This window comes from Halichoeres trimaculatus, unplaced genomic scaffold (genome assembly GCF_033239565.1).
Source record: "Halichoeres trimaculatus isolate MK-OKI-2021-1 unplaced genomic scaffold, fHalTri1.1 fHalTri1_scaffold_4, whole genome shotgun sequence".
Lineage (NCBI taxonomy): Eukaryota > Metazoa > Chordata > Actinopteri > Labriformes > Labridae > Halichoeres > Halichoeres trimaculatus.
This window is the reverse complement of record NW_027437182.1, coordinates 28,931,270-28,944,590: the sequence shown is the minus strand read 5'-3', so window position 1 is coordinate 28,944,590 and position 13,321 is coordinate 28,931,270. Positions and strand designations below refer to the sequence as shown.

The following is a 13,321-nucleotide window of genomic DNA, read 5'->3' as shown; positions in this document are numbered from 1 at the left end:
CTCTCTTATCCTGCAACTCACATCACATTCAGTCGGTCAGGACTGCCAGGAAGCTGGAGTGGTGAGACCAAGGAGTTTCCTCCATTTCCACTTCATTGAGTCCTCTTCATACATGTTGGGCTGTAAAACCTTCAGCTAGTTGACTCCTGGTTTGGCCCTGCTCATTATGTCTGTTCATTGTTACAGTCAAGCTAAATACAATCCGGTTTGATACAGTTTGTCTTATTTTGAAAGTCAGTGAGCGTTTTTAGGTTGTTTCCATGCACAACTTCCTGTCTCACTCAACCCAGTTTGTCAACTGGCACATCACACCTCTGGCAAAATTAGGAGGCCTGTGTATCCGCTGCAACCTGCCGGAGCGGGGACGCAGGTGGACTGCAACAGAGTGGATCCAGTGTGAGTTGACTCATTGACTTCAATAGAAACCTGTCTGGCGGAGCAGTTTTTTTGAGCTTTTCAGGTAGTTGTGGCTCACATTAAATCTAGTAAGACTCTTTTTTTCTTTTAACAAAAGATAAAACTGAAACACTTGCTTGGATTTCAGTTTTTGCAATGTATTAGTTTTCCAAAAAGAGTCTCTCTGGAATTTTGGCTAGTCTCAGGTGGATTCTTGAGGAACTGCCGACCTTTGCATTTTTTCATCAGCTTCATTTTTTAACATCAAAGTGCTGCTTGGATTTCCCTGCCAAACTCTTCTTCACTGTTAAAGCATTACCAAAGAAATCAGCTTATCCAGCTTGAAATCTGTGTGCCTGTGGTTAAAGGCAGCAGACAGAGGCAACAAGTTAGAGCTGAATAAATAACACAGCTAATAAAAGGTGACATTTAGGCCCAAACTGTGATCTCTAGATAAAATGGAAGCAGAGTACAGGATGAGCTTGTGGCAAAGATTTGTAAGTGAAAAGAGCCTGTGAACTGTGGCGAAGAAAAGTAGATTTTCAACAATTAATGAATCTCTGAACCAAAAAATGAAAGCAGAGCATGTTTTATTCTGTTTACATCACACTCCTGCACCTTCTTTTCTCCTCCGTGTTGCCCACGTCCTCTTACCGTGCCGTTCAGAGATGAAGCCAAGACAGACATCTGTTGTCAATGATGCAGTTTTTCATCAAATATTCAATCTCTGAAAGAATCTGCTGTCGTCTGACTCCCACTCCGCCTCAAGGGGCCTCAGACAATATTCCCCAGCTTGTGGTGTAGCTGCTGGATGTCCGAATAACCAATAACAGATATCCGGGCAAAGACTTCCGCTCCTTAAGGTCACTGTTTGCCGACAGACTGTGAGCTGAGACACGCGAGTGAAGCTGGAGTCAAGAAAGGACATGGTCTCTGAGATTTGTCTCATGCCTTTACCCTGAGTCAGGAATTTATGGCTGAGTTTCTTTCTATGAATTTTGGTTTACAAGCTGACTTTAATGTGATCACTCAGTAACGAGGCGTCAAACGGGAAAAAGACTCTTTAGTCATTTACATAAAGATGAAGTCAGTTTGTTTATAAAGAACAGTTTGTTTTGGTTTCATAGCAGAGAAAACTTCAGTGTCCCTTGGAAACGGCTCAAATGTCAGAATTTGGAGTCTGATAGCCCTATGGTGTCTCTGAGTTTCAGAGTTCAGGAAAAAAGTTGGTAAAAGAATCAGTTAATGTGCTCTCACAAACACTTGGAAGGCTAAGGGTTTACAATAATCAATCAATCAATCAATATTTATTTATTTTATAGTTTGGAAAAGTTCAAAAAGACAAAACCATTGAGAGACTGAGGCTGAATATCAGAGTCATGGTATGAATCAGTTTCTAAAAATAAAATTGCACCAATGTTAAAAAAAACAAAGAAACCACTAACTAATGCTGACTATACCCCTTTTACACTCAAGTAGCCCTTTATCAAAAGCTGGAAAATACTTCTCTATTGACTTTAAAAGACAGAAAAAAAACTGAGTCCTGTCCTGACAGGAAGAGGAGGAGAACACCAGTTAGCATGCATATTTTGCATGACAATGCATAATAGTAAAATTCTCAAAACCAAACATGCTTTGCTATTGTAGTTGATGACTATTCTTTGCTAAAAGATATATACAAAGAAACAACATAGATGAACATAGTTTCAGCTGACCAGATGCTACATTTATAAAGTATAACAAATTGCATGAATGTAATGTCACTTTAAGAATCAACAGTTTGGTTAAAATAACAGAAAATACATTATGTCCTCAGATTAAGAACTTAGTGGGCCAAAAAGGCAAATAAATAAAAATGTGTCCTCAATCTTTTCCCCTACAGGTCAAACAGTTCACCCCCTCTGCCCTTCCTCTATCTGTAGCAGCTAACGCTAATGCTAACATTAATTTAATAAACTTCTCGTGGTTTTCAAACGGGATTACGATTTAATAAAAAGACTAAACGAGTCCTAAAAGACATACCATGTATTTCACAACATATAAAGGAGTGTATGTGGGATTTTGTAGCTCCTCTCCTCGCTGTTGAGCTCCCGGCTCGTCATCGATGAGACCAACATGTTTGTGTTTAAGAGCTGGATCATTGGAGTTGTACAGCCGTGCCATGCAAGGTCATTTTTGTCAGTTAACACACTGTGTGTTGTTACTCAGCCTGAAATACTCCCAAACTCCGGAAATTTTGTGGGACAAACGGCTTCTCTGGCTCTGCCAATGTTCACGTGTTTACTTGTTTCCCTCACCTGCTGATCTGTTTACATGTGACGCACACAGCTCCACAGCCCAGGTAATCTACACTCCAGTCCAGTAGGTGGCAGTACTACAGGTAGTTGCCAACCGCAAAATAAGCCAACAAAAAGGAGGAGGACAAATTAAATGAAGAGAAACTGATACATTAAAGACGCAGCACAGTGCATTGATTATGGAAAAACATTGCCAACACTTTTACCAATCGATTTTTATTGATTTTGTTATTTCATCATTGCAGCCCTAACTGATAGTTTAACCTCTTTTTTCTGTTTATTTTGTATCTTTTGATTTTTTTTTTTAGTAAAGTCCTATACTAAAGTCATTGCATTTGATGCTTTGACAAACTGAATTTCCTCTGTGTGACCCAGGACAGAGACACCTGTGTTTCTAACTTTGTTAAAAAGTGTTACCGTCTGTCTTTGCATAAAGATCAGAGAGATTCTCAGACTCAATGATCATTAATCCTCTGTGACCGGCTGCTGCAGGTGGGACTGACTCCCTCTCTCGTCCCTCAGGTCCGGATGAGGTTTGAGCTGAAGTCCCCCGTCAAAACAATTGAGGATTTTATCAAACGTTTCACCCCAAGCCGCCTGACATCCGGCTCCAACAGCAGCAGCTCCTCCAGCCTCATCACCAACCGCTCCTCCAACAAGAACTGCTCCAGCATGCTGTCCTCCCCGTCTGCAGAGAGCACGCTCACCAAACTGGATGAGGAGAAGCACCACGGCGGCCTGCAGCACGCCTTCAGCCCCGTCCCGCCCTGCTACGACGGGAAGGCCTGGAACGTGGAGGAAGGGGAGCTGCGGTATGAGGCGGAGTCTCCTGATGAGGCGGCTCTGGTCTACGCTGCGAGGGCCTACAAGTGCTCCCTGGTGGGGCGCCTCCCAGACCAGGTGACCGTGGAGCTGCCTCACCTGGGGAAGTTGAGCTTTGAGCTGCTGCACACGCTGGGATTTGACTCCACCAGGAAACGCATGTCAGTGGTGGTCAGGCACCCTCTGACGGATCAGATCACCGTGTACACCAAAGGAGCCGACTCTGTCATCATGGACCTCATCAAACCCCCAGACACAGGTAAGAAACTCTCCAACAGTCAGCACAAACCTTTGCATGTTTGAAAACAGTAAAACAAAAAGAAACCAATGTCAGTATGGAAATTCAATTTAATGATGCTTTTGGCTTCAAAACAAATATAACAGTCTATGGTTGGACCCTGTTTCCTTAAACTCCACTCCTGTTTCCTTTTTTATTCTCTACACTGTCCCTCTGCTGTTCCCGTAGCTTTATTTAATTTACAGCTCAAAAAATCTGTTCTCACACTGATGTTTTAGAAAACCCTTATTTCAGCCTCTGTTTGAAACGCTTCGTTTGAGCTGTTGTCTCTTTAAGGCCCCCTGTCCACAATCCCTCTTCCCTCTGATTGGCCAGTCTTTTAGAGCAGCGTTTCTCAAATTCACCAGCTCCCATTAGATTAGCGGTCCGCCAAGATCACAAATAGATTTTATCTTTTAAGGAATGTTTCACAAGGAAAAGAAAGAAAGAAAGAAAGAAAGAAAGAAAGAAAGAAAGATAGAAAGAAAGAAAGATAGATAGATAGATAGATAGATAGATAGATAGATAGATAGATAGATAGATAGATAGATAGATAGATAGATAGATAGATAGATAGATAGATAGATAGATCGCTGGGACTCACTTTCCTTGAACCTTCCTTTAGGCAAAACCATCAAGCCAACATTATTTCATTTACAAGTCCACCGGTAAAATCATTCAGTATTTAGATTGGGACAGTAAAAAGGAAATAGAAAGATGAGGAGGAAACTTTAGGAGAAGGTGCGCAATGGTGAGATGATTTAGCTGCAATGAGCATTGTTGACACTGTGGACGCTAATGTTGGTGCCAGTAGTAGAAGTACCAGTGTTAGTTTACCTGTGTCAAGTAAGAACTGTCAATCAAGATGTGAAACTGGACCTGGACATGAAAAGTCCACTTCCAAAGTGAAATGAAAATAAGTGAGTACATACAATCTATTTTTTTTTTTGGATCAAGGATCAAGCTTCTGTGGAACTGTGTTTGTGCCATAAATCATTAGCTAATGAAGTTATGAAACCTGCTAAACTCAATAATACATCAGTCTGCTATCTGGACTGTTGTTCCGAGGCTTTAGCTTGGTGGTCCGTGGGTCTTTGGGGGGACAAGTGGTCCTTGGTCTGAAACAATCTGAAAGACAATGTTTTACAGGCCCATCAGGGGCAGAGCAATGGGTAGACCTTGGTGTTTGAGGCCTCTCATGACCCAGTTAGAAGATTTTTATCTCATGACCACATCATTCAGCAAGTCTCGTGGAGATCTTGTGAAAATCTTGTGCTATTTTTGGAACAGCATTTTCATCAGCTTACAGATGAGGGATGGGCAATGATTTTCAATTTTTTGTGAATAGTTATTAACATCGAGAAAATTGAATAGTTCTTACAGTGATGGCTTTTTCCTGTCTACAGCATTTTTTGCAGATACCAGAGCTGTTACGCATCAATTTAACAAAAAAGATGATCGAGCAAAGAAACCACCTAAAAGTCCCCAGTGAATTTCAAAACAAGAAGCACTGTGTCTAGACCAGATTGTGTTTGACTTGCCTACAGTAACACATGGATATAATAAACAGAGCCAAGCCAGGATGCAACAGGGGTGAGGTTTCTCCAAGCTGCCGCCGCCCACTTCGAGTGGGCGGCGGCAGCTTGGAGGGGGGAGTCTTTGAATAATTTTTGAATAGTTACCAGCAAATATCCAATAGTACTTTTGCTTGAAAAGCCCATCCCTGTTATAGACAGATTCAAGGAATTCTACGAGAAATGAATACGCGAGGGTTTGAAAATCTGGTCATGTCTAGTTTGAATGCACATAGGGATGGGTTCCTTTCACAATTGAATAGTTACAGCACCGATGCCTGGTACCTGGATATTGGTATTGGTATTCCTATTTTCCCTCACGCAGCTCAGCTCCCTGTGAGATTGCTGCGACCTGTTAGAAACATGTAGCAGTGTGGAGGTTATTTCAGTGTCCGTGCTGATGAATGGTGACCCTGCTGTCAGTTTTGTATTTTAAAGTGGTTTAGTGTGTGATGTTTGCGGATGCTGTATCACGTCTGCAGACTTTTCCCCCAGAGTTGATGAATCGTGGTCACAAATGTGCGACCGGCTACAAATCATTGGATGTAATCTTCACACGGCACACGAGCTCACGGGACGTGTCAGTAAATTGACAATATTTTCATTTGGCTGTGGTCAATGCAGTGTGATTGATTGTTTGAGCTGTGGCTGATTTATTCTGTGTACCGTCCATGGACAAACATGCCAGGAGAAGGGGGAAGAGGAGGAGGAGTTTCTTATAGAGTCCAGAGTTTCACCTCCTCCTCTCAAACCTTCATACTTTCCACTGATGTGAACCTACAAGGTGACATGTTACGTAAGAAACTTTTTTTCAGATGGAGTCCCTTCTTTGGTGTTAGTTGGTTGTGTATTTTTCCTCTCTGATCTTAAAGCTTGTGCCCTCACCTCTCTAACCTGTTAATGGTGAAGGTGTAGCAGGCAGGTTGTTAGTATTCCAGGCACACAAAGAGCCACTCAGGCACTTTTCACTAATGCTTTGTACACAGTCACCAGACGTCTGTCCAGGAGAGCTCAGCAGGGACCCGGTGGATGGAGCCTTTACCTCACACGCAGTTTGTTGTGCTGCTCATAAAGTTTTTATTTTTGTTACTCAAATAAATGTTGTCATGGTATAAAACAGAGAAGCAGCGTCTGCTCAGCTGGAACCACTAACTCCTCCTGTATCACTGATAAACCTTTAAACAGTTGTTCAGTCTGCTGGAAATGCATCTTCTGTAAATCCACTCATAATTTTAGCAGCACTCTGGAAAGCGTTCAGGGTTTTCCACGGGGAGGAGTATGCAGCCTCTTAAAACAGCTCCTGTGGGCTCTGTGAGGAAACTTTGGTTTGAGGCTGAGTCATGAGCAGGGCATGTGGTGTTTAAAAGTGCATTCACACCTAATCTGTTTTGTTCACTCTAATGGACTCTGCTGCTCTGTTTTGATTTATGTCAGCGTGACATGCTTCTGTAGAAATCTCTAAAACAACCAGACTGAGGCGGACTGACCCCAGCTTTTTGTGATGTTTTCATTTAGTGTGAAATGTGGTTTTAATTTGGACCTCTTATGATTTAACCATAAAAATCAGAAAAAATATGCATAATACTGACCTTTCCTATAAAATAATAGGGCTGAGATGACATGCTATTCTCACAATTTGATTCTTTTATGACTTTTGGGGTGACGATTTTATTTAAATTGCGATTCTTTTATATTAACAATTTCTGTGATTTTTGGTTTGCTTTTTTAACACCAGACCATGTGAAACGTTAAATGATGATGATAATGTCTACAGACTGTATCAGGAGCCATAATATCCCATAAAATGCTCATCACGTGAGTCAGAGAGAAACATTTCACCTTCTGCTGGAGAAAGTGGAAACTTTTTCTAATCCAGTTTATAAACAAAGACTGAAATGAAGAATTTAAATTTGAAAAACAACATTGTTTTTTTGACAAAGGATCCTGATTTGATGGTGGCCTTGAAGGGCAATGGGAATAAATATTTCAAAAGCGCAAAATAAGTTTCAGAAGCACTGATACATTTCACAAACCACAAATATATTTAGAAAAAAACACAAATATATTTCACAGAATGCAAATAAAAATCCCAGATCACAAATTATAAACACACATCACTTCGAACCTTTAAGTCACGCTTTAAGAGCCTTTATTTTGTGATCAGTTACATTTAATTTGTGATCCACGATTTTTGTTTGCATTCTGTAAAATGTATTTATGTTTTTTTTTAAATATATTTGTGATTTGTGAAATGTATTAGTGCTTCTAAAGTTAGTTTGTGCTTTTGAAATATATTTATTCCCATTGCCCTTCATGGCCACCATACGATTTTGATACCATCAAACAAAAACTCCTGATATATCATATAACGATTTTTTCTCCCACCCCTAAAAAACAAGATGGTCTAACTCAGTTGTTTCTAAAGTGTGTGTCTGGTCTAGAGATATGGCAACGGGTTATTTTCGCAGTCAAGTAACCTATGGATTACTGTAGAGGTTTATTGAGTAATCTAAGGAAAGTTGCGTGCTCAACAATGTTTCCTTTCACTGAACATGTTAATGCTAGGGATGTCAAATCCTGATCTCTGACCTCCGATCTGGGCAATTTTTAGGGGCTGTTTACACGACAACGGTTTTAGGATGAGACACAAAAGTTTTGTTGCGTTTCAGCCTCGCTTTTACACCGAAACGGCGTTTCAGCCGACGCAAACTTTTGAAAACAGCCTCCAGAGTGGAATTTTTTTGAAAAGCTGCCGACACCATTGCCATGTAAACAGTAAGCTGGCGTTTTCAGTGGATACAATGACATCATGTTCCGCTCGTGTGAGTGCATACAACAGGACAACAGTACAGTTGTTAGAATCGTCGTGAACTACCTTGTTGTGCTTGTGCTGCTCAATCTGCTGTATCTGCTGACTGTCCTAATACAAAATGTGCATCTGTTGCTCCACTTTTTAACTTAGTATTCCCCAATACACCAGATGATCGACCCAACTCTACTTCGGTGGAGATCTCCCTAAAGAGGCTTCTGGACAAGACAGTTATTGCGCCGACTACAGGCCTGGCATGATTACTACAGCGTTTTCAGTCCATCAGCATTTCCGTGTAAACGCAGATTTTTTCACTGTGTTTTCACTGCGTCGTTTTCGGGTGAAACATCATGTAAATGGGGCCTTAGTTGATCCATGGTTTGCATCAAATCTGATCATTAACGTTCACTGTCAACAAGCACAATTTGCTTCCTATTGCACCAGTGCCGAGTTTTCTGAGCTCACCCAACCTTATGAACCTGATGCTAAAATGTTTAATTGATAACAATAACAAGATGCTAAATTGATGTGGAAAAACTGATGTTCTGTATGGACAGACACAGGCGAGGTTACAGCAATCTCTTTTCTTTCCTTAGCAGTTAAATTAATAACTTAATCACTGTAAATTTGATTTGTGGGGAGTTTTGGTATTTTACTGCTGATAAATGAAGTTTATAAAATATGTAAGGCTACATAGGGAATATGTACAATAGTTGCTCTATGCCTCAAATTCTGATACATTTTTTAATCAGGTTTTTCTCAAGTAGTTGATGATTTCTTTCAGCTCTAGCCAACCCCCAAGGTGGCTCCCAAAATTAAATACGATTAACATTTGCGTATTTCATCCATTTTTGTAGAAATAAAAATAAAGACAAATACATGGTTTAAATTTTATATAAAACCACATGAACATAAAATGTTTGATCAGTTTTCCATTTAGGAAACACAATATTATGTACACATAGTTAGTCTGATTTTCTACTGATCAGCTAAATTAAATGTCAGAGGGCCTTTTTTGCTTGTTTTTGTTTTTTGAATTGGTCTGTTAGTGTTTTGCCACATCAGTGGGTCTCTGGTCCCTGGCACCCCATCTTTTTGGTTGTCACAGGTTAAAAAGTTTTGGACCATTTCTTACCTCATCCAAAGTACGACAGGTGGGAAACAGTCAGAGTTGGGATTATGTCTTTTAAATGCTACTTGTTAACATTTTAAAGACAACTATGAAAACCATTAACGTCCACTAATTTTCGTTAATGTTGTTATTCTTAATGTTGTAACATCGTTACCTGACTTCACGGCAGGGTTGCAACTCTGTGGCTCCAGAGATAAGGGGTCTGGAGCTGTATCAGTTGCAAATGACTCAGCTCATAAAGTTGGCTCCCAAACAACACCAGCTTGGTATCCGAAAACCAGAAAATAGGATTTAAAAAAAAAGGATTTCTGGAAAAATTTTTCTTTAATGTCAGTATAGTTAGCATCGATATCACCCTCAGAGGGGTTTTTCTTAAGACAGAAGAGGTGATGTTACTCAAAACCCATGGTGGTTGGGTGGTTTGTTGACCCTTTTTGTGAAATATTTCCTTTACCAAAATCTAGGACTAATGGAGAAGGAGACAGAAGCTTTATTTTGGTGCTGCACTGCAATTATAAAAAGGTATGGGCTGTGTATGTGGAGATAAACTCTGATCTTTTGTGAGTTTGAGCGATTACAAGCTCCTGACCTGCATTAAAAAGAATCACTCCTTGTTTTATTTGGAGAAGAAACACAGATTATTTAATTGTCTTCATTTTTATTTCGTCCATTAACTAACCTTGATTTATCAGATCTGAATTTAATATCAGGAAGTTGCATTGAAGCTTAGAGCTCCTTAGTGATCTTATCTACTCCACATTTCCAACCTCTACCTGATAACACCGTGTTCTGACACTCTTCAAATGAAAGCTTGCCGTCTTGTTGTGTGGGTAATTTATTATTCCACATATGTGGTTAGCTGCTCCCTGTTGTTCATTAGTTGCGGGCAATTCATTTCTACAAGGCGGCTCAGCTCCTCATAAAAATGATTTCCTTCTCGATGATCCTCCTACGCTGAACCGAGACTTATTAACTGCTACACCTCAGCAGAGGGAAACACTCCTCCTCTGTTTGGTGTGTTTTCTGCTATGAGCTGCTTTTCTCTGGAGGAATGGGGAACTGAGTTATGATTTATTGTCTTGGTTTTCTAGTAGAAGAGAAAGCTAGTTTAATGTAGCGTTATGGCTGTATTCTGATGAAGATTCATGCTTTTTCTTCTTCTTCTTCTTCTTCTTCTCCTTCTTCTTCTCCTTCTTCTTCTTCTTCTTCTTCTTCTTCTTTTTCTGCTTGAAGGCTCACAGGTGAAGCCAGCTGTTTGAGATAAACAACCCAGAGTCAAGGCCTGTTTTTCCATCCATCTGTGTTATTTAAAGTCCAAACAGAAACTCGAAAGAGAGGGTGCCTGTTCACATTCAGATATGTTTGCAAATATTTCTGTTGAATCTCAGTTTCACTGTAAAAATGCGCCACACAGATGTTTCACTCTAGTTTATTTCATCAATGTCATCCTGAAAAAGAAACTTTTGAGGCTGTAATCTTGGCTTGTGAGTTCTGTGATCTTAAGGCAGACTTCATCCCAATGATCAATAATTCTTGATGCATTTAAGGAAGTCTGGAAATTTGAATGTTAATTTGCTTTCTTGACAAAGTCCAGCTGCTCCAGTTGACTTCTTTTTGGTATTTTTTTTTATAAATGGTGATCACATTTTATCCAATCATCTCCTCTGATCATTCACACTAGCTGTCAATGAGCACAATTTGCTGTTGAACGCTAATACGTCGGCATAACTGAGCATTCTGAGTCTGCCCAACCTCTTGAAGTTGACGATAGAATTAAAAAAAATAACCTAATTTACACTGATGTGGGACATTATCACAGAACACATAAGCTCAGGCCAGACACATTACAGCAGTAATATCCGCTTTACAGCATCCCACTGTACCTCTCTATGAACACAGGACAGTCTGTTATCTTAGGGTTAGCAACACCATGGTTTTTAATGTCTTTCGAAAAAAAAAAAAAAAAAAAGAAACAATTTTGAAACCTGTTATGACAGTCAAGCTTCTGGGCACAATTGGTCTTTGTTTTTTTTCTCTCTTTTTAGACACCTTTTTTGTTGTTGGAGCAAAAGTCCCAAAAATGCACCAAATTTTTCAGTTTAAAAATGTTGGAGCTGGAACTGGACACTGAGACAAAAAGAGATGAATATCTCAAATATCTTATCCTTGCTGTCTTATGGTAAGATGGATCACATCAAACAGCCTCTGCAGGTCTGCAATATTGATCAGGGCCCGTATGCACGTTCAGTCATTAAACAAACGGGAAAATTAGTCCTAACGTTTAGCTGCAGTTAGCCGCATGCACGACTGCAAATAAGTAGAAAACAGTAGATAGTAGAACAGTAGAAAACCTCAATAATAAAACCAGTAATATGAAAGCTGCTTTGAGAAACAAGTGCTGCAGCAATGCCCCAAATCAGTTTATGAGCTCCAACATTTCACCACACACATCTTGGAAGGACCCAGACGTATAAAAGCAAATAGCGAATCAGACTTATTAAACTGACGGAGACAAACCAGTTAGCATCGCTGCTTTGTCTCCCTTGTCTCATATGTTCACTGGAAGAATGTGTCTCCTAAATCTGAAGTTGCTGTATGGCTACACATCGCGATTGTCCACTGTCTTTGCATATTTCGTCTTTGTAATGCATTGCTCGATGTCGGCCTTTAAACAGCCGAACAGGCGCTGTTATCCTGCTGTCAGTGCCTGTAATGGTGGGGTATACCTCTGTTAAATTTTACACTCTTTTTGCCCGTTAACTTGGCTCATGTATACCACAAATCGATTTTTTTTTTTCGTTTGTACAAATGGTCCGTTTTACCCCCTGATGGCTGGTCATGCATACAGACCCAGATCTTAATAAATGTGATGCGTTGAATTGGACCTTTTGCTGGGCCTGGATCCATGCAGCCTTGTCTATTGCAGCAGAAACAGTGGACTTTTGACAGATTATGATGGTATTCTCGATTTCTGATACTTTTTAACAGAATTAAGGGGCAAAATATTGAAACGTATGTCTTTGCTGATAAATAACATTATTTGTTTCACAGCTTTGTTTTCATTGGCAGTGATCGCTCCTTTTGCATTATCTCTATGTGAGTTTACCAGAACAACTATCTTGTAGCAGCGTTGGGTTGAAAATGTGACCACAGAGCTGTTTTATTCCTTTCTTCCAGTGTCATACAAAAATAAAACAGTCTGTATTAGAAAAAAAATCATAGGTTTTAATAAAAAATGGTCAATCTCACCCCAGATACGATTTCTGCGGTACCTTGTTGGTTTTGTAAATGAAGATTCGTGACACTCTGATTAAATGCTGTGACTGGCTAGACTCTTATTGTGTTAAAAGATGTTTTTACTTTCTGAAAATCCTAAGAGAAGTGAGGCTCAGTAAAGAGGACAGAGTCCACCCAGACAGTCCTCTTTAACACACACCCACGCCTTCTCCCCCATGTGTGTCTGTTCTGTAGTTTTATTGGCTGTCAGGGTGTGTCCTCACACACACAGCTTTGTTTGACCATTGGTGAAAACCAACCAATCAGAGTGCAGTACGAGTTGGGCCTCCTCACGACACAGACCTCCATAAAGGCTCCATTCAGGGGACGAGGGAGTCGTTCTGTGTTGCTGTAATAACAGAGCTCATGTAGGCTGGAGGTGACTGCAGACCCTCGGGACTCAAAGTTTGAGAGTGAATCATGACGTAACTTCAGTTTCAGTCCTGCTGTGGTTTCCCGTTAACTGCCAAATCACACCATTGAAAAAGAATAAAATTTTATTCATCCAAATTTTTATGAAACTAAATGTCACAGGCAGGAGATTTATTTATTAATCTGTAAATTTACCATCAACTGAATTGACAGAGTTTTTATGTAGAGACTGACAGATATGACCACAAACGTCTCAGTATTTCAAAGTGCTGACACGAAAACTTCTGAATGAAGACCTTCTAAGTGATCTTGAAATGGTCTCTCTTTTTTCCTGTTCATCATCCAAGCTCTGAAATGGGTTTATCA

General features: G+C 40.1%; 1 protein-coding gene across 1 annotated transcript in view; it reads left to right on the top strand.

The window, feature by feature from the left end:
* Positions 1-13,321, top strand: part of atp10a (ATPase phospholipid transporting 10A) — a 74,899-nt gene that overhangs the window by 34,108 nt on the left and 27,470 nt on the right. Inside the window, exon 10 of the mRNA XM_074667758.1 lies at positions 3,216-3,774. Coding sequence (XP_074523859.1) covers positions 3,216-3,774 — 559 coding nt within the window. The remainder of the gene's footprint in view (positions 1-3,215; positions 3,775-13,321) is intronic.